At 43.4% G+C, this 20,367-nt stretch overlaps 1 protein-coding gene across 2 annotated transcripts in view; it reads left to right on the top strand.

The window, feature by feature from the left end:
* Positions 1-288: 288 nt before the first annotated feature.
* EIF2AK1 (eukaryotic translation initiation factor 2 alpha kinase 1) overlaps positions 289-20,367 on the top strand; it is a 33,000-nt gene continuing 12,921 nt past the window's right edge. For both annotated transcript variants that reach the window (XM_084818440.1, XM_084818439.1), the window contains exons 1-8: positions 289-448; positions 6,761-6,919; positions 9,806-9,942; positions 10,744-10,775; positions 12,020-12,119; positions 16,735-16,815; positions 18,570-18,669; positions 19,199-19,256. In XM_084818440.1, the coding sequence (XP_084674566.1) occupies positions 340-448; positions 6,761-6,919; positions 9,806-9,942; positions 10,744-10,775; positions 12,020-12,119; positions 16,735-16,815; positions 18,570-18,669; positions 19,199-19,256 (776 nt within the window). In that variant the 5' untranslated portion in view covers positions 289-339. The remainder of the gene's footprint in view (positions 449-6,760; positions 6,920-9,805; positions 9,943-10,743; positions 10,776-12,019; positions 12,120-16,734; positions 16,816-18,569; positions 18,670-19,198; positions 19,257-20,367) is intronic.

The raw sequence follows: 20,367 nt of genomic DNA, 5'->3' as shown, positions 1-20,367 counted from the left end.
GAACATGGGCGGGAGGGTGCTGCTGCACTCAGGTCCCGCTTGCGGGTCCCCGTGGGCAGCGGTTTGGCCGCTGTGCGAAGAGAACGCTGGGCTAGATGGGCCCTGGGCCGGATCCAGCAGGGCTCTCCTCGCGTCCTGTTGGTCTGTCTCCTCATGAAGCCAGGGGGCGCCGCTGGGCCAGGCTCGGGCCTAGTCGCTCACCCGCGCGCCGTGAGGGAGGGCGGGGAGCCGTTCCGCCCCGTGCCTTCGCCGCCTTCTTCCCTCAGCGTGGCCCGCCCGCCCGCCCTCGGAGCGAAACCGCCGAGCTGAGACGAACGAGGAACGGGAGAAAGCGCGGCCATGTGGCGAGGAAGGACGGGCGCCCAGGGCCAACAAGGGCCGCGGCGGCCCGAGCCTCCTCCAGCCCTCGAGTTCCTTGAGGACGAGGGGACGGAGCCGCAGTTCGACGGTGCGTTATTGGGGGCTGGGGGCGCCTTGAGATGGTACGGGCAGGAAGAGACCTCCCTCCTCTCCTCTATATGTGGAGGGTTGAAATAGGGTGGGTGGCAGAGAGGAGACGTGCACAGCCCCCCCCCCCGCCCCCCCGGTCCTTAACAGGTCTCCTCAGAAGTCAGTTCCGTTGATTTCTCTTAAGGCTTGTTTCCTAGCAAACAAATTCAGGGTTGCAGATGATGATGATGGTGGTGGTGATGATTGGCTTAAAAAAAAAAAAATATTCCGGGTTTTAATTGTGTTTCTGGATGTTTATAACGTTCTGCAGGTTGCCTTGGGTGAAATGGAGGCTGGTAACTTTTAGATAAAGAACATTTAGTGGCATCAACGTGCGTGGTTGCTTCGCAGAGCACAAAGAGGTCCCTGCCCCGAGGGACTTGCAATCTAAAATCCGACGCAGGGGGGAACAGCAAATGGGGTAGGGAGGAAGGTGGGGGCAAATTACATATAATAAAGTGTAATTTGCCCACTGCTGCCCCTAATAAGAGAGTGTAATTGGTGCTATGATTTCGTTCTTCTCTGCCCCACCATTACAAAAGAGACTTAACAGCCTGCCTGTATGATGATAGGGAAAGCTTTTGCTGCAATAAGCTTGGCCCAATTTATACATGCAGTGACAACTTTTAAATCTTTTCCTGGATTGTAGCAGTGCAGGCAAGGGGCATGTATGTTTGAATAGTGCTGTCCTGGAAAAATTTCCTTACAGCTAGAAAAATAGCGTGCCAGAGGAAAAGCTAGGCTCATCGCTTCTCTCTGCCCTATGAGCCTTATACGTGAAAACAGTTTTTCACTAGGGAGCATTACAGTATAGCCATGCACACATGTCCTGAAGTGATACCATCCAGGAAAAGCTTAATCACTTGATTTGCTACATATATAAACTTGGTCTGTGTTTGCCTTTCACCTGCTGCAGGACTTTCTCCTGCTAAATAATAGGCAAGGACACTCAGTTGTGCTCACTTTGGTTTGGTCTGTATCTGCAACAGAACGGTAGAATGGATTCTACAACCTTAGACTGCAGGTGGGGGATGATGTTTTAATGTAATGATTCACTGTGTGTTACAAAAGAAAAGAAAAAGCTCCCTGCAAGTAAAACAAACGAAGTGAGCACTGGCTGGATTGTTCCTTGGTTCAGGATTTCTGGACAGAAATTTTAAATGCACAGAGAGATGTAACTTGTTATCCTAGGTCTGGCTGAAAATACAATCTCTCTTTCTAAATAACAGACAAGCAAGATCATTTGTGCCTCACAGGAGACTTGTCATAGATTTCTTAGCTGCTAGGATGATTTTAGTGGCATGGTAGACAAGAATGTGCCAAGGGCTATGCAATTAAAACAGCCTGCCAGGGAGTGGGATATCATAACATGCAGGAGGTTCTCAGCGCATATTGGGCATTTGAACCCTTTTAATCTGGTCTTTTCAGTGTATATGTATATATTCCCAATTAAATGGTAGATTTGAGTACTTCACCTACTGCTGGAAACATTTTCTGCTTTCATTCCCTTCCTCCTTTCCAGAAATATTAACCTTGTAAACCAGTATTGTAGTTAGTGAAGGTAGAACAGTCATGAGTTAAGAGTTGAGGAATGAATTTGCATAACTGAACAGTTATGTCGTTGCATCACTCTTCCTCACCTTGAGGCAGACCAGTTAGGGGGCAGTTTCATCATTCCCACCAAACAGTCTTGTGACTTTCTCTCTGGGTACTATATAATTGCATCAGGTTCCTTTCCATTACACTGTTGCAAACCATGCTCTTTATAATTCCACAGTTATGCTAATTTAAAAGCAGCTTCATTACACTGATGCAAAGCAAGGGAAGACTCACATGATATCTGTGGACTTCCCCAACTTGGTGCCCTTGAGATGTTTTGGACTATAGGTCCCACCATCCCTGACCATTGGCCATGCTGACTGGTGCTGATGGGAGTTGTAGTCCAAAACATCTGGAAGGCACCAGGGTGGGGAAAGGTACTGTAGATGATCCCTGGTGACTGGATACCTTCAGTTATGGTTCTGTTACCTTTCTGTACTTTTTCATTAATGGCTGCTTTAAATGTTACAGAATTGCTACACAGAAAATATACAGTGTCCTGTCAGCGATTTTGTGTTCATGTTGGTTCACACACCATAGGAAGGATCAAACGGGAAACCTGTTGTGCTAGCAAGTGCAACAGATTTATATGCAAGCACTGATTTCTGGTTGTGCAACATAAATAATGTTAGCGGACAGAGACCGTTGGATTCTTCCCAATGCTCCTCACACAAATAACATATTAATTCCTTACGAGGCATTTCTACATAGGATAGAATTATTTCTCATCTGTAGATATATGCATATGAAATTATATGTATTTTTAAATTTTATTTTCCTTATTACTTATTAAAATATTTATATCCGAGCTTGCTATGTAACAGGTAGTATAAACAGCAGTCAGCTTGGTAAAACAATAATAGTTTATAGATAGAGGAGTAACAACAGGACTTTTGTGTAGGACTGCATGTATTACTTGTGAGTAGTTTGTGTAATAATCCTGCATGTGTACAGATCATTGCATGTGAGCTTTTATAAAAAACAAAAAGAATGTATTGTTCCCACATCCTTGCAAATTTGGGGGCTGGAGCATTTGATCGATAAAACTTGTTGTGAGTTTAAATGTGTTATGTTAACTACAGGCTTAAAACCAGGTTGCCTTACAACACCTTGTAACACAATATTAGAGCACTTATTATTGGATGTGACAGCTAGCGCGGTGTAACAGTTAATGTGCCAGACTAGAGCTAGGCCCAAGTTCAAATGTCCAGTCAGCCATGAAGCTCACCGGGTGACCTTGTGTCCATCAGTATCTCTCAGCCTTACCTACCTCAGAGGGTCACAGCGAGGAGAAAATGGGGAGCGGAGGACTATGTACACCACTTTGAGGAAAGAGGTTATAAATGTAATACATAATATGTGTTGATGTGCAAATGACTGAGGTAATCTGCACCTTATTGTACTACAGTGTGTTTGCACTTCCATTGTGCTGTAGCAATGGCATCAATGAGGAATTTTCTTGTGCCTTATCGGTCCTGTTGGATGAAACAGAGGCTTGGGACTTTTCATCCATGTTGGGCATGTGGCAGGAAGCAGTGCAGACTTATGCCTGGTTCCCACAAATGGCAGCCATGTCTTAGGACTGTTCCACTTCATATTGTGGTGGCTCATGTTCCTCCATACAAAATTTTCCTTCCTTGTAAAAAATGTGCATGTTGGGGAGCAGGGATCTGCAATTTCACCATCCGCTGGTGAGCATCATGAGCCCAGCCTTCCTTGCAACTTTGGTGCTGGGGTGGGGGCAGCGGGGATTATCCTACAGTCGCACTGCACTTCTTAGGTTCCTCCAAGTGCCTCTGAAGCACAAAATGACCCCCATCCCATGACACTGTGCCTCCAAGGCTCCCAAGTACCTCAGGAACACAGCACGACTGCATGAATAATCATATGGTACCCCTCTCTCAAAAAACTAGAATCCAGGGTCATCCTATGAAGCGGATTGGTGGGAGATTCAGGACAAATAAAAGGAAGGACTTCTTTACACAGCACATAATTAAACTATGGAATTCGCTACCACAGGACATAGTGATGGCCACCAATTTGGATCGTTTTAAAAGGGGCTTAGATAAATTCCTGGAGGAAAAGGCTATCAGTGGCTCCTAGCCTTGTTGGCTATGTGCTATCTCCAGTACCAGAGGCAGTGAGCTTATGTATGCCAGTTGCTGGGGGACATGGGTGGGCCGCTGCTGTTGTGCTCATGCCCTGCTTGTGGGTCCATGGTCGACAGCTGGTTGGCCATTGTGTGAATGGAATGCTGGACTAGATAGACCCTTGCTCTTCTTATGTTCTTATGGTCTCTTGCTGGGTTAGAGAAAAAGGGTATTGTCCCTGAATTTGCACTGAGTTTGGGCTTTGGAAGAGGGGCAGAGTATCAGCTATCAAGGCCAACCAAAATTTTTGATCTCTTTGCTAGCCTAGGATCATTTCTCTGACCTTTTCCTTGACACACTAGTTTTTTATGTATAGGGATTGTTGGGGGTGGGGGATGGGGTTTGTATGGAGGATCATTCTATCATAGGAATCCCTTCCCTGGGGGTTGGCAATCTTTTGGGCCCAGGGGGACATTTAGAAATTTGAGAAATTGTCTTGGAAACAACCCTAGCTAGTCACAATGGCTCAGTAACCTGTCCAGAGGCATTCATACAAAATTAAGATGGAAGAAGCTAGAGGCTCCACTTTGCTTTGAAGCAATCCCAGCTGCCATTAAGGAAAAATACTTTAAAAATGTAAAATAAAAATTGGGAGGAGTAGGCGTCTCAGTGGGCACCGCCAAGGAAGGTCTTTGGGGGCACATTGGTGCCTGTGGGCACCATGTTGCCTAGTCCTGCCCTACCCACTTGAAGTTTGAAGTGTTACAGTCAAAACACATATTTACCATCTTATCTGCTCTTAGTGAGAAGTAAACCATACACGAAGCTATTCTAGTCTCATCTTGCTGGTTCCTGCCCCCTTAATCTCTTCTTTTATAGCTATTTGTCAGCCCAGCCCTGCTTCCTCCTCTTATCTAATGCAAACCCTAAGCCCGTTGACCAGGGACTATGACTCATTTCTCTGCTCTCTACAGCACCTAATTCAAAATGCTGATGTTAACCTATAAAGCTCTTCACAGCTTGAGGCCACCAGTTCATAGTTAACAGTAATCCAGAGTCCTGGGTTCCTATTCTGGCTTGTCAGAGGAGAGAGTTTCAGGTTCAAATGTCACACTAAACAACCCATCCCTGCATTATTTAGTCCTTCTGCTCCAGGAAGAACAAAGCAGGAGCAATTGAGCTATGTGTATTAGCACACTAGCTTGTTCACAGTAATGTACGGTTTAAAAAAACAACCCTGGGTTACCTTTGCATGCAAACCAGCCACTATCTGAAAGTGAACCTCTTCCCTGTATATTCCTAGCCAAACACTGAGATTGTCATCAGAGGCCCTGCTTTGATTGCCCTCACGTGCTGAAATATGTCAGGTGGCTAGTCGGGAGTGGGCCTTTTTCCGGCCCGGCCTATCTCAAGGAGCGCCTCCAGCAACACCAGATAGGCCGCTCAACAAGATCAGCCTCGGATGGCCTTCTCTCTGTCCCATCAGCCAGGACAGCTAGGCTGGTGAGGACTAGGGAGAGGGCCTTCTCTGTGGTAGCCCCCACTCTGTGGAACTCCCTCCCTAGGGAACTCCACCATGCCCCCTCTTTAATGAGCTTCTGCCACGCATTAAAAACGTGGTTGTTCAGGCAGGCAATTGGGGTGGGCTAGGGTAATTTTAGAAATGTGATGTTTTTAATGTTGAATTTTATTTATGAACTGTTTTTATTGTTGTACATCACCTGGAGTGGCTGGGTGACCGGCCAGATGGGTGATTAATAAAATAATTTTTTTTTTTGGTAGTAGCCCCCCCCCCCGGTTATGCAATACCCTCCCCAGAGAGGTTCACCTCATGCCACTTGTTTCACTTTTCAGCACCAGGCAAATGACTTTTTATTCTCTCTGGCCTTTTCATCCTCTGTATATTTCTGCTACTTTGCTGTGTTTTTAAGTAGTTTTATCTCTGATGGGTTTAGGTCTTATAATACCTGATTTAGCTTCTGCTGCTTTTAATCGATTACTTTTAATCGTTTTGTTAGGCTGTTTTTGATTTGATTTATACGGATTTTTTATTTTATTTGTTTTTTTATTGTATGTCTCTAAATAAATCCTAGAAATAAACAACTACTAATGTTCACTAGTAGTAGCAAGTAGGCTGAGCACAGTAAGCTCTGATACATCTTTTAAAAAATACATGGTACACTTCTCTTAGTGCTGTATCACTTCATAATACAGGAGGGGAATGGCTTATTTGAATGCTCTCTTGTGTCAGACATCCACTGCTGAAGGAGAACTAGCACATCAGGGAGTAGGCTAGACTGGAACCATTCTCATTTACATGTTTTCCTTCCACATGCAGGGAATTTTTGACATAGAGGCACAATCAAGCGTTTCTTCTGTCAACCAGTATCTTGTATGCTGTTTTAACTATATCTGGGAACCAGATATAGTAGAACAGCATTCCAGCACTGGTATTCTGTAGGACAGACAGTTTAGATAAATAACGGGGTAATTGTTGTTTAATTCCAGGAGGTTTTCATCTGTTCAAGAAAATAGTTAGTGAATCTGCTTTTCAACTTTAATTTTTGTCCATTCCTTTTCAGATTCTGATTGGCCTGCAGAGCTTCGAGGCCCAAATGGTTCTCAAAAGCTAAAGAGCATCACATCTTCTTTTGCCCACCAGCTCCTGCTTGTTTCTCTGCTGCAACATCTTTGCCATGTGTATGCGCAAGATCCTGCACGTTCAAGACGTTTGTTTCAATGTTAGTAAGAGCTTGAATTGATCTTACTTGATAGGGTAACGCATGTCAGTTCCCAAAGAGTATAAAGAGTACAGTTAAAGAGTTTTAACTGTATCGGTGCAATCCTATGCATGTTTAGACAGAAATAAGTCCTACAACTCCCAGCATTCCCCATGCTGGCTAGGGAATGCTGGGAGTTGGACTTATTTCTGTCTAAACATGCATAGGATTGTGCCCCTTAGTCGCCTTGGGGGCCTTATTTAGGCCAAAATGCAACTCACGCATTTATTTATATATATATATATATATATATATATATATATATATATATATATAATGATAAAGCTGAAGAATGGCACTGTTATCTGAATTTTTATATAGTTATGGAATATAATAAGTAGGTGATAAAATGGAAACACATTTAATGTTGCACTCCTGTGTACACTTTCATGAGAGTAAACCCCATTGAACACGGAGGGACTTACTTCCAACTAAATATACTTAGAATCGAGCTTTAAGGCTCACCATACATATCCATGGAAGCATGGTGGACCTCAATTTGACTGAATTTAGCTACGTCATTTATTTATTTATTTATTTCATTTCTATACCGCCCAATAGCCGAAGCTCTCTGGGCGGTTCACAAAAATTAAAACCAAACAACACACAATAAAACAATTTAAAATATATAGAACATTAAAACCACAACATAACAGTACAACCACAATAAAACCTAGCAGCAGTACAGGAGTTTAAAATACAGATTTAAAACAGCAAAGATAAAAATTTAGAAAGCTAAAATGCCTGGGAAAATAAAAAGGTCTTCACCTGGTGCCGAAAGGAGTACAATGTAGGCGCCAGGTGAACCTCACTAGGGAGCTCATTCCAGAGCCGGGGTGCCACAACAGAAAAAGCCCTCCTCCTAGTAGCCACCCGCCTCACTTCCTTTGGCAGGGGCTCACGGAGAAGGGCCGCTGATGATGATCTTAAGGTCCGGACAGGCACATATGGGAGAAGGTGATCCTTCAGGTAACCTGGCCCCAAGCCGTTAAGGGCTTTGAATGTTAACACCAGCACTTTGAATCGGGCCCGGAAATGGACTGGCAGCCAGTGCAGCTGGAAAAGTACTGGCGTAATATGAGCTCTTAAATTTCAGTCATTAAATTTCCTTTATTTTTGCTCTTATTTCGTAGAAACTCGTGGATGCTATTTTCAGCTGTTCAATTTCTTTCCACTCAAAGGAATTTTTAATAAGATATATTCTCTTAATTATAGATGCTGAGGATACAAGGAAAAAAGCCATTTCTCCAAGGTGTAAAAATCAGCCATCTTAAAATAATAATTTTTATATTAACATATGCCAAACCAAGAACACACCAACAGTTGTATCTTGGCAGCACAGGTAAAGCAAAAATACCAGTATGTGAGATATTCTGACCCAGTCTGGTACCACTCTGTGCTAATTGCCGATGGCAACTCTTGATACCCTATGATAGACTCCAGCAAGTAGAAGAGTAGTTTACAGATGACTGGATGTCCCTGCCCACACCACCATGCTGTTCTTCATAATTGCTAGTGGTGCTGTTTGACCCTTAACCATAACAGTAGTAATAGCCTTAACATTTAACAACTTCTTTTAACTACAATCTATCTTTATGCATATCCTGAATACACATTTTTAAGGGAATTAAGTTATGTGGAAGCTTTATGCAGGGAGAAAGCTATTTCAGCAAGAAACAGGCTGAATAATTCACTTTAACTGCTCAAGAACCCTCAACCACTTCAGAGTTCTGTTGCTGCTCTTCAACTGGATGTATTTTTAAAACTCATCCATACAAACTGAAAGGACAATATATACCAGCTAAAAACAAAACGTACAAAAATGTAAACAGCAGAATATAACAGTGCTACCAAGAAAGCAGAATGACAAAACCAAAAGAATATTTGACTTGGCTTCAAAACAAAAATAACTATATGACTCTCCCAAGGAAGGGCATTCCAAAGTACTGGAGAAATACAGAAGGCCTTGCATCTTATAGGACAAGAATGTGTGGGCTTCCAGATGTTGCTGGACTGTAACTCTCATCATCCTTCACTACTGGCTATGCTGGCTAAAATTGATGGGAGTTGCAATCCAAGAACATTAGGGCCGTATGTTCTTCATCCCTCTTATAGAGGCCAATTTGACTTCCAAGATGGAGACCTTCACAGGCCCTGACTGATAGGTCTCAGTTTGTGTGAGCCACACCACTCATACAGGAGGCATTCCCTGAATTATCACCCTCTTAGCAATTCCATCCATGATCAGATATGAACAGAAGGAATGCCCAGAGAGGAATTCTGAAACACACCGCAGTCCAAGTCTGAGCATTAAAAAAGTCTTCTGAGTTTGGGTAGTTTTGGGGAACCTTTTGAGTGCCGGAGGGTTTTAAAAGTGCATTTTAGTGCTGAATGTTATCCTTATATGTAAATATTCCAGTTCAGTAAGTTTTACAAATTGAATGGAGTACTTGTGTGTACTGTTTCAAACTATTTCATAATACAGTGGGAATTGTCTGTTACGTAGCATCAGTTAGTACAAACTGTCTTCTTTGGCTGTTTCTTGAGATGTATTTTGTTGAACTGTTATTTTTTAGGTGCAACCATTTCTTGCCATTTTGGGGCCCTGGATGTTTGTTTATTATAATCATAAGTGGTTTTATTAATATCTGATGTCTGTTTTTTGCCTGTTATTCTGGAAGCCACCTTGATTTGGGCTTTACCCTTAAAAGGTGGCCTAAAAATAAAATAAAATACAGTTTTAGCAGAAATGGGTCATGAAATGCAGTTTTTAATAGTCTTAATGTTATTTAAAAATCATCTGTTTCTTTTAAAATATTTTTTCCTCCCACTCCCTCTTTCTTACAGTACTGTGTAAGATGTTTACTCAAATGCACTTGCTTTCTGATTTTGCTGTCTGTGAAGAATTCAGTAGCCTGAGACTGCAGCATAATCGGGCCATCGCTGCATTAATGAAAGCAGCTAACAAACAAATACTCAAAGAGGTAGGCTTAGTTATTCTCACCCTTTCTCTCTACTTCCCGACACTAGCATAAAAGGGTTGGGGACCTTCTGGAACACTGTTTGATGCAGCCTGCTGGTCTACAGCTATGAGGAGACGGAATTGGAGGACAATGGAGATACACTAGAGGTCCCCCCGCCCCCCCTGCCCCAATCAGCAGAAATATCTTCTGCACACACTAGGGATCTGCTGGATCCAAACTGATGGGACTATTTGCATGTCATGACAGCCCACCATGGCTTAATTTACCTGTAGGGGCTGTCTGTTGCATTGTGCTGGGCACCTGGTTTGCCATGGCTTTTTGTGTTGTGTAAACCCAGGCAGCAGGGGTTGGTGGAGGGTTAGGCAACCCTCAAATAACCCTAAAACAAGCCATAGGTTATTTGAGGGATGTCTAATCCTCAAACAACCCCTGCCACCTGGGTTCACATGACACGACAAGCCATGACAAGCTGGGTGCCCACAGGCGTATTGCAAAAATGTTGCCTGTGGGCACCTGGCACAATGCAACAGCCCCTGCAGGTCAATTAAGCCATGGTGGGCTGTCATGTCGGGCAAACCAGGTCAGTGTATGTGAAGTACTCTAATTAGGAAGTACTCTATAAATACAAGGAAAATAGCAATGTTCAGCAGCATTTGCTTTGGATTTCATTTCAGTTTTAGAAAATGAAGGACGAACTAGCTGCTTTTTGAACATGTACTAGTTACCATATTTGGACACTGGATCCATGATTGGGTCATGAGTCATAAAATGGCGTTTTGTTTCTTTCATTGTTTTTTGTAGGAGTTGGGTAATGGTGATTCTTACACAAAGAGGTAAGTGTTCAAAGCCCTACAACCAATGTTTAAACCAGTTGCATGTTGGGCAATGCATGTTTTGGTTAGCATGTTTACTCAGAAGTAGGTTCCATTCAGCTCAGTGGGGATTAATCCCCAGTAAATGCATTTAGCATTGTTGCCAGAGGTCTCTGTATTACAAATATGAAATGCTGATTGGTATTAGATTAGCTAAAAGCTATTTTAAACCCACCTAATGAGCCACTGCAAGCCTTGGGAATCAGAAGAGGAGATTGAAAGCTTCTGCTTTCAATTTTAAACTATGCATGGTTTCCCATGATGCCAGGGAACTGGGGTTTGTTTAAAACTGTGATGGTTGTTTGGTTTGAGAACAAGCTAGTATCTGAAAACAAGGTTTGATTCTGGCATGTTCTCACTTGATGCTGGTATTTTTTTTAGAAAAGTAGGGGATCCCTACTCTGGGCAAAGCCCCTGACCAATCTTACAGAACCTCTTGGTTTTCAGCCCGCGCTGTCCACATGTAGACACCTGAGGCTTTACTAATCTCTCTATACAGTGATTAGTGGTAGAGTTGCTGTGTCTGACAAATCCATTTTTATCTTGCATTAAAAGATGCTTATGGGGTGTAGCAAAACTTTGTCACTATGTCTATAACTCTTCAGTGCTGGTACAATTAGAATGGTGTAAACATATTAAAAAAGTAGGACCTGTTTCTGTACTTCTAATTTTGAATAAATGTATGTGTTCCTACAACCTTACAAAATTTGGCTAGGTGGAGAAAGGACCTTGACTTAATACACTCTACTGCTTTCTGTGTTGCATCACTCTGTAGTACCTCCTGGATTGTTCTTGACCCAGTCTACATGTGACATGAAATTGCTTTCCTGACAGTTTTTCTTAATGAAAAGTAGTCTCGGAGGGTGTGATCAAAAGCTTGGGAGGGGAGAGGAAGTGCTTTAACGCTAATCCAGCCTTCCCCAATCTTGTGCCCTCCAGATGTGTTGGACTATAACCCCTTTCATCTCCAGCTAGCATAGCCATTCTAGCTGGGCATGATGGGAGTTGTAGTCCAACATATCTGGAGGGTGGCAGTTTGGGAAGTCTACTCTAGCCACTTTCTAACTAGTTGAGCATTCAAAATGATTTCCTAAGCATACATTTGGTGATTCTAATTCTTTTTCATTTGTGGTGCATTTACTAACATTGCACATTTTGTTGTTACAATGGCTAACATACTTGTTTTGGTTTTTTTAAAAAACTAGGGAAAATGAAATTCTCTTTGAAGCTCAGACATCTCGCTACATTAATGAATTTGATGAGGTGTCAAGGCTAGGAAAAGGAGGGTACGGAACAGTATACAAGGTATTTTTAATCTATATCAGCAGTTTTGTAATAATTGTTTATATTGGAATGGAAAGTAAGGTTGCAAATCCCAATTACCTGAGAGTAAGCCTCATTAAACTCAGTGGGACATATTCCTATGTAGATGTACAGTCAGGGCCAGAAATATTGGAACAAGGATAACTGTTTTGGCAATTGGCCTCTGTACACCACCACATTGAAGTTGAAAGGAAACACATCCAGATGGGAGTGAAGTCAGGACTTTCAGCTGTAATTCAAGGGGTTTGACAAAAGTGGGGCACCAACCATTCAGGAAGTACAGCCAGTGGCATACACACACACCCATCGTTGGTGGCTCATAAGTAATGGAACAAATGGCTGACAAGCAGCTGCATGGCCAGGTGTGGCCTGTTTCCTGGGTACCCCATGACCAATCAAGCAGATAAAAGGCCTGGAGGTGGTTCTGAGTGTTAGATTTGCATTTGGTAGCTGTTCACTGGAACTCCCAACATGAGGTTCAAAGAGGTGTCCATGCGAGTAAAGGAGGCCTTCATTAGGCTGAGGAAACAAAATAAACCCATCAGAGAAATAGCAAAAACAGTGGGAGTGGCCAATACAACAGTTTGGAGCATCTTGAAAAAGAAGGAACTGACTGGCAAGCTCAGCAACAGCAAAAGGCCTGGAAGACCACGGAAGACAACTAAAGTGGATGACCGCAGAATTCTACACATGGTGAAGAGGAACCCTTTCACAACATCCAGCCAGGTCAAGAACACTCTTGTGGAGGTAGGCATGTCATTGTCAACATCTATAGTCAAGAGACAGCTTCATGAATGTAAATACAGAGGCTTCACAACAAGGTTCAAACCACTGGTAACACTCAAGAACTGAAAGGCCAGATTAGCCTTTGCCAGCAAACACCTAAAAAAGCCTGCCCAGTTCTGCAATAAGATTCTTTGGACTGATGAAACCAAGATTAACTTGTACCAGAATGATGGGAAGAGAAAAGTATGGAGAAGGAAAGGAACAGCTCATGATCCAAAGCATACCACATCATCTGTCAAACATGGTGGAGGCAGTGTTATGGCATGGGCATGTATGGCTGCCAACGGAACCGGGTCACTGGTGTTTATTGTAGGGGTGTACGAAACCCCGCTTACCTGGCTCCGCCGGGTTCCGCTGGGGGGGGGGGGAGGCACTCTGTGCCTCCCCCCGGAATCCTGGCCGGCCGGCTCCACCAGCAGCCGGACATCTGGCCGCTGGCTAGCAGGGATGCAAATGGTGGTGGCCGTAGCTGCCACCATTTGTGTCCCTGAATTCAGCCGTGATAGGCTACGTAAAGACTTATGTAGCCTATCACGTCTAGGTAAAAAAAACAAAACGCATACGCAAATAGCGGCGGCTACGGCCACCGCCATTTGCGTTCCTTATTTTGGGCCATCATAGTCTACGTAAATATTTACGTAGACTAAGACGAAGGCAAGAAAGGGGAACGCAAATAGTGTAGCGGATGCTATTTGCGTTCCCCTTTATTTTCACCGTCTTATTCTATGTAAATATTTACATAGACTAAGACGGCGAAAATAAGCGGGGAACGCAAATAGCGTCCACTACGCTGTTTGCGTTCCCCCTTATTTTCGCCATCTTAGTCTACGTAAATATTTACGTAGACTAAGACGGCCAAAAATAAGGAACGCAAATGGCGGTGGCCATAGCCGCCGCCATTTGCGTACGTGTTTGTTTGTTTTTTTAACCCAGACATGATAGGCTACATAAGTCATTACATAGCCTATCACGAATGGGGGGCGGGGGGAACCAACCAGACTGCAAATGGCGGCGGCGGCCGGTTGGAAGACCAGCCGAAGCCGCCGCTGGAGCCGCCGCTGTCTGGAACATCCGCCCCAGGTAAGTCTCGTCCCGGGGGGGATCCACGGGGGGGGGGGGGGGGCAGGCCATTCTGCCACGGAGTTCGGGGGCCTGAATGCACTGGCATTCAGCCTCACCGAGATCTGTGGCGGAATTCTCTGACATCTCTAGTTTATTGATGACCTGACTGCTGATAAAAGCAGCAGGATAAATTCTGAAGTGTATAGGGCTATATTTTCTGCTCAGATTCAGCCAAATACTGCCAAACTGATAGGACGCCGCTTCATATTGCAGATGGATAATGACCCAAAACATACAGCAAAAGCTACCCCAGAGTTTCTCAAGGCAAAGAAGTGGGATGTTCTTCAATGGCCATGTCAGTCACCTGATCTCCACCCAGTAGAGCATGCTTTTCACTTACTGAAGACAAGACTGAAGGCAGAAAGACCCACAAACAAGCAGCAGCTGAAGGAAGCTGCAGTAAAGGCCTGGCAAAGCATCTCGAGGGAGGACACTCAGCATTTGGTCATGTCCATGGGTTCCAGACTTCAGGCAGTCACTGACTGCAAAGGATTTTCATCCAGGTATTAAAAGCAATCCTTAAGTTTGAAATGATGTTGGTTTGTTCCATTACTTATGAGCCACCAATGATGGGGGGGGGGGTATGCCACTGGCTGTACTTCCTGAGTGGTTGGTGCCCCACTTTTGTCCAACCCCTTGAATTACAGCTGGAAGTCCTGACTTCGCTCCCATCTGGGTGTGTTTCCTTTCAACTTCAGTGTGGTGGTGTACAGAGGCCAACTGCCAAAACAGTTATCCTTGTTCCAGTCTTTCTGGCCCTGACTGTATATAGGTTTGTGGTGCAAGGTACCTAATAATTTATGCTTTTAAAATAACAGATTGAACAGATTCTCTAGAAAAGGGGTACAAAGGCATGAGTTGTAGGTGGACCCTCAGCCTCTGTTGTCCAATTACTACTACTACTACTACTACTACTATATTTCTATATTTCCCATTAGCTGAAGCTCTCTGGGTGGTTTACAAGACAATACTTAAAACTGTAAAATACAGTAACATAGTAAAACACAATATAAAAAGAGTAAGCTTAAAACAGAATGAAACCAAAGTAGTAAACCACGATAAAAGCAGTGCAAAGATCTAAAAATGCACTAACACAATTTTTCAAACTGAAGAGCTAAGAAACCTGGGAAAATAAACAGGTCTTCACCTGGTGCCAAAAAGACCACACTGTAGGTGCCAGGCAAGCCTCTCTGGGGAGGGCATTCTGCAGTCGGGGTGCCACCACCCAAAAGGCCCTCTCCTTATTTGCCACTCTTCTCATCTCATTTGGTGGTGACATCTGGAGAAGGTCCTCTGAGGATGACCCTAGGGTCTGGGCAGGTATATACGGAAGGAGACAATCCTTCAGGTAACCTGGCCCGAAGCCGTTTAGGGCTTGTGGGTTAATACCAGCACTGTGAGTTGGGCCCGGAAATGGACTGCCAGCCAGTACAGATAATAAAGCACTGGTGTAATATGATCTTATCAGCCAAGTCCCCTTTAACAATCTCACTGCACTATTTTGGAACAGCTGAAGTTTCTGGACCGTTTTCAAAGGCAGCCCCACATATAATGCATTACAGTAATCCAAATGAGAGGTTACCAGAGTGTGGATAACTAGCTAGGCTAGAAATTACTGTAGCAACAGGTTGGCAGTGTGGTTGGCTGACGGAATCACTGCTTCACTGCTAATAGTGGCAGTAAATCAGTGATCAGGTCAGCGGGGCTTGGGTGGAGTTTCCTCTCTCCCCCAGTGACCTTAAAGTAGCCAGCATCATTGCTTTAACTGCTGCTAATAGCAGCGGTAAAGCAGTGATCGGGTCAGACTGGCTGGGACAGGGAGGAGGCTGTAGTCTCCCTCCCCCAGCAGCCCCTATGCGTGTGCGTGTGTGCATGTATGTACATCCCCCCCCCCCCCGGTCACCCCAGCAGACACCCAATGCGGCCCTCAGGGCAAAAAGGGTTGTACATCCTTGCTCTAGAAAGTAGGTTTTGAACAAAACACAACAGTGCTTGTCATGGCTACTGCCCATGATTATTTAAAGTAAAGAACTATATGCATGACCTCCCTGTTCCCACAACTTTTCTGATTAGCTGGGCCACATGTAATGTTAGCTTCTCTGTTTTGTGAACCACCCAGGGGGCTTTGGACAATAGATGGCAAACAAACATCGTATAACTCTCCCTTTTGTTATATTGATGTGCTGTTGATACATGTAATGGTGTGTTTTTACCTCCTTATACTGGCTGTACCAACTATTGGGGAGAGTTTAGGGAAAGAATATGGATTAATTCTACAGGAAACAAACTGTTGGGTAAATGACTTGAGAAATACTGATGCTAAAACAGGGATGACCTAAACTTGCTTGTGGGAGGGCTGACATGAGGAGATGTGCCATGTGCTCAGGAACTGAATCAGTCCCCAGCTATGATAATATTCGGGGCTCAGAGTGGATGATGTAAAGGCAGAAGACAAAGCCAAGGGACCTGTGCTCTTACTGAAGCTGGCCTTACTTTCTCTTCCACCCTTGTGTTATTCTTCTCTCTTTTCTGAGCTGGATAGCTCACATTTGTGCTCAGGGTATTACTGTGCAATACAGTGGTATATACAGTTTTGTTGCAGGATGGATGCTGTATGGGGTTGTCATTTGGTCATCCCCGATCTACATTTCTGCTATACCTAACTGACACGTTGACAATTTACTTTCAGGTCAGAAACAAGCTAGATGGTCAGTTCTACGCAATTAAAAAAATTCTTATTAAGAAGGCTACCAAAAGAGATTGTATGAAGGTATGCATTTATTTTACATCTGTTCAGGTGTGTTGTTTGCCCTGTGGAGATTCATGACTCATTGTAGTGGTTTTCTGATACGATCTTTGATGTTAAAGGAAAGGGACTCTGTCATGATAATGATTAGAAACCTTGATGTTTTGTTATATATTCCGATATTTATTTATTTATTTAAAATATTTCTTGGCGGCCTTCCAGGGCAGAAGGCCTCTCAAGGCAGCTTACAACAATTTCTGTATATTTCTGTATTCATTTCTTGCTTGTATAGTAATATGCATGGTTGATGTAGAATCTATGTTCATACATTTCTCCCTCACCACCATTTAAAAATTATTGTCTTTCAAAAAACCCACAGTTCCAAAGTGATCTTTTTTGATGGGTTGTGATTGGGTTGTGTTATCTTTTGTCACGTTCCTTCGTCCCCCCCTTTTGCAATCAACACACTCCAGGAAACAAGGCTTCAGGCTCACTAGTTTATTAGTTAGCGACTAGCTTCTTTACAAATGCAGATTCTAGGAAGCTCTCAAACTGAAATGAAACAGCTAATCCACACATCTACAAATATTGATAGAGGAGCCAAAGTGGAAGTTTGAGAAGTTGCCAGCAGTCTGGACAAGAACTCCTTGGCCAGATTAGCTTCACAGGGATGCCAATGCTGGTTAGCAGCTGCTTTATACGCTACTTCCGCCTGCTCAATATTGTCCCATTAAAGGTGATACAGAGAGCGCAGTTCATCTAAAAAGTCATGGGCGGCTGGCACCGAGACAGAACTTAACGAGGAGGGGAAAGGTCTTGCAAAATTGGCAAAGAATAGGGTTGGCATGACATGCATTGTTGTAAGCAAATTCAGCCAGAGGCAAAAGGGACACCTGATTGTCTTGTTGGTAACCTACATAGCAGTGTAAGTACTGCTCCAGCATGGCATTAGTGTGTTCAGTCTGCCCATCTGTCTGGGAGTGGTGAGCAGAGGAAAGTCTGAGTTCTATACTGAGCAGCGTCAGTAACTCCCATCAGAATTGGGCCATGAATTAGGCTCCCCTATCCTAAACTAGCCCCTTCGGCAGCCGTGCAATCGGAAAACGTGGGTTAAAAACAGCTCTGCTGTTTCTTTGGCCGTGGGCAGTCGAGAGCATGGTATAAAATGGGCCATTTTAGAAAATAAGTCCACCACCACCAAAATGGTGGTCTTTGTGATCGTGGCAAGTCGGTGATAAAGTCAAGGGGGAGCAATTTCCAGGGCCCTGAGGGCATACGCAGGGGAAAGAGCAAACCAGTGGGTTTGCTGATGGGGTCCTTTGCCTGTTGACTGGTGTCACACGAGGCCATGTAGGTTTTGACAGCTTTTGGCTGAAAGGGCGTGCAGAGGATGTACTCCTCTGAGGGCAAGTATTTCTTACTCTCACATGCTCTAAATTTAAAAGGAAACCTTTGGGAAGCTACCTTATACCAGTTTGGGCAATTTATCCATCTAGCCCAGTAGTGTCTGCTCTGATTGGAATCAGTTCTTCAAGGGTCTTTGCCATCACCTTTTGCCTGACAATGCCGATTGAACTTGGGACTTTCTGCATGTAAAGCATGTGCTTTACCACTGAGCTATGACCCGATTGCAAGAAATATACCTGGGGTGGTGGTGTAACAATGAAATGAACCTTCAGTTTTATTTCAGACAAAGTGTTCCTCATCTACCTAAAATCTAATAGGCACTGGTGTATCTAATGATATGAACAGGAGGTTTCTCTTTGGTCTTTTTGTAGGTATTACGGGAAGTTAAAGTGTTGGCTGGGCTGCAACACCCTAATATTGTGGGATACCACACTGCTTGGATGGAACATGTTCAACCAGCATGCCGAAAAGGGGAGTAGAACTTGTCCTCTTCATGGCTCCCAACATGCTATGTAGGAGTTAATACCCTAAAATTGCTGGTGGCTGTCCAGAGAAAAGGATTTTGAGGTCATAGTAAAAAAACTTTCTGGAAATGTCACCGATGCTGTTGTGGCATTGAGAAAGGCAACTCTGGTGTTAGAAATGATTAGGAAAGGGGTTAAAATAAAAACAATAAATACACTGTTATTGTATAACTCAATGGTGTATTGACTTTTAGAAAGTTGTGTGCTGTTCGGTTAGTCCCAGTATATGTTCTGAAGATGCAAAGAATGAGTGTAAGGGTGTCTTTAAGAGGATTCTTGCCTTAATAAATAAGTTACCTAATATTTAGTGAATATAACATCTGAAGAATTTGTGCTTATTGACTACTGAGTTTTAAATTCTCTGCATGATTATAAAGTTGAATAACTTAAAATGTAAGGTATAATTTTACAATTATCCAATGACCCATATCAGTCTGTCTTTATAAAATGTAATATTTCTCTTCATTCAATTGTAGATGAGACAAACTTGAATTTGCCTCCACTCAAAATATCTTCTGGACAAGGATATTCTGAGTATGTATTCTAGTATTCAACAAGAATGATCTTTCAATCTTTTTCAAAGAATAACTCCAAATATGGCCGTATTGGTTTTATTTTATAGTGGGGATGTTTTCTTATACCAAGTAGTATAATTTTTTACATCTTTCCCTTTGCTTTTCCTTTAATCGTTGAGGAATAATATTATTTCACCTTATTCTCCATGGCTAGCAAATGTTTCCATGACCAGCTGTTTTGAAATGTATTGACAGAGGAGTAGAGGTTTTCTACTTCATGGTCTGTCTGAAGTCCCACATGAGTACGTGCCTTTACAGGCCTCACTGTGGCACCTTCTAAAGACCAGCTACTCTTCCTCCCTTCCATAAGTTGAACGTTATAACCGTGTACTTGTTATGAGAGGTGAGGAGTGTGCCTTCCCAGTTAGTTCTCTTCAGACCTCAGCAAGAGCAACAACTAAAATGATGGCAGAAGTCAAATATGTATTATAGTATAGTTTGTGACCCCTATCCAGATACCATTTAGTTGTGCAGAAGTCCCACTGAAATCAACAGGACAAGTTAGTCACAACTACTTGAAGCCCCATGGATTTCAGTGAGACTCTAGCACAACTCAGTTGGTTTGGATGGGGTCCAATATATTTACTTTTGCTACATTGTTTTTGAAAGGTTTAAATAGAAATTCCAAGCCATTTCATTGCAGAATACTTTGCAGACTGTCTTCCACCTGACGAAGGTTCTAACAACATTTAGTCTAGCAGGTAGCTGACAATATGAAAGGGCAACGCTAATCAGTGGAAAAAGCAGTCTATTGAAAAAGAGGTTTCATAATCTCAAGATATCTAGCATGGTTTGACCATTTGCTTTCTTCTTGAGGAGAAATGTACACTGTCTTTCAGTTTGGGGGAGTGCTTTACAGCCGTTAGGTTTTTTTGTACTTCTACACACCTTGGGGTTCCCAGAAGCCTTCTGACACCTCCCTTTGTGCCAGGGTGATGCCATTTTGGCTGCATAAGCAATGGCACTCACACCTGAACATCAGAAATAAAGGCCATGATCGCAAGCTCTAGGGCTTCTTCACACAGAGCTTTTATCCTGCTATTGAGATTGCTCACTGATGGATGTTGGCG

This window comes from Heloderma suspectum, chromosome 12 (genome assembly GCF_057233095.1).
Source record: "Heloderma suspectum isolate Gila_16-S chromosome 12, 16-S_ref, whole genome shotgun sequence".
In the NCBI taxonomy this organism is placed as follows: Eukaryota; Metazoa; Chordata; class Lepidosauria; order Squamata; family Helodermatidae; genus Heloderma; species Heloderma suspectum.
The sequence above is the reverse complement of the archived record's forward strand: the minus strand, read 5'-3'. Positions and strand labels throughout refer to the sequence as shown.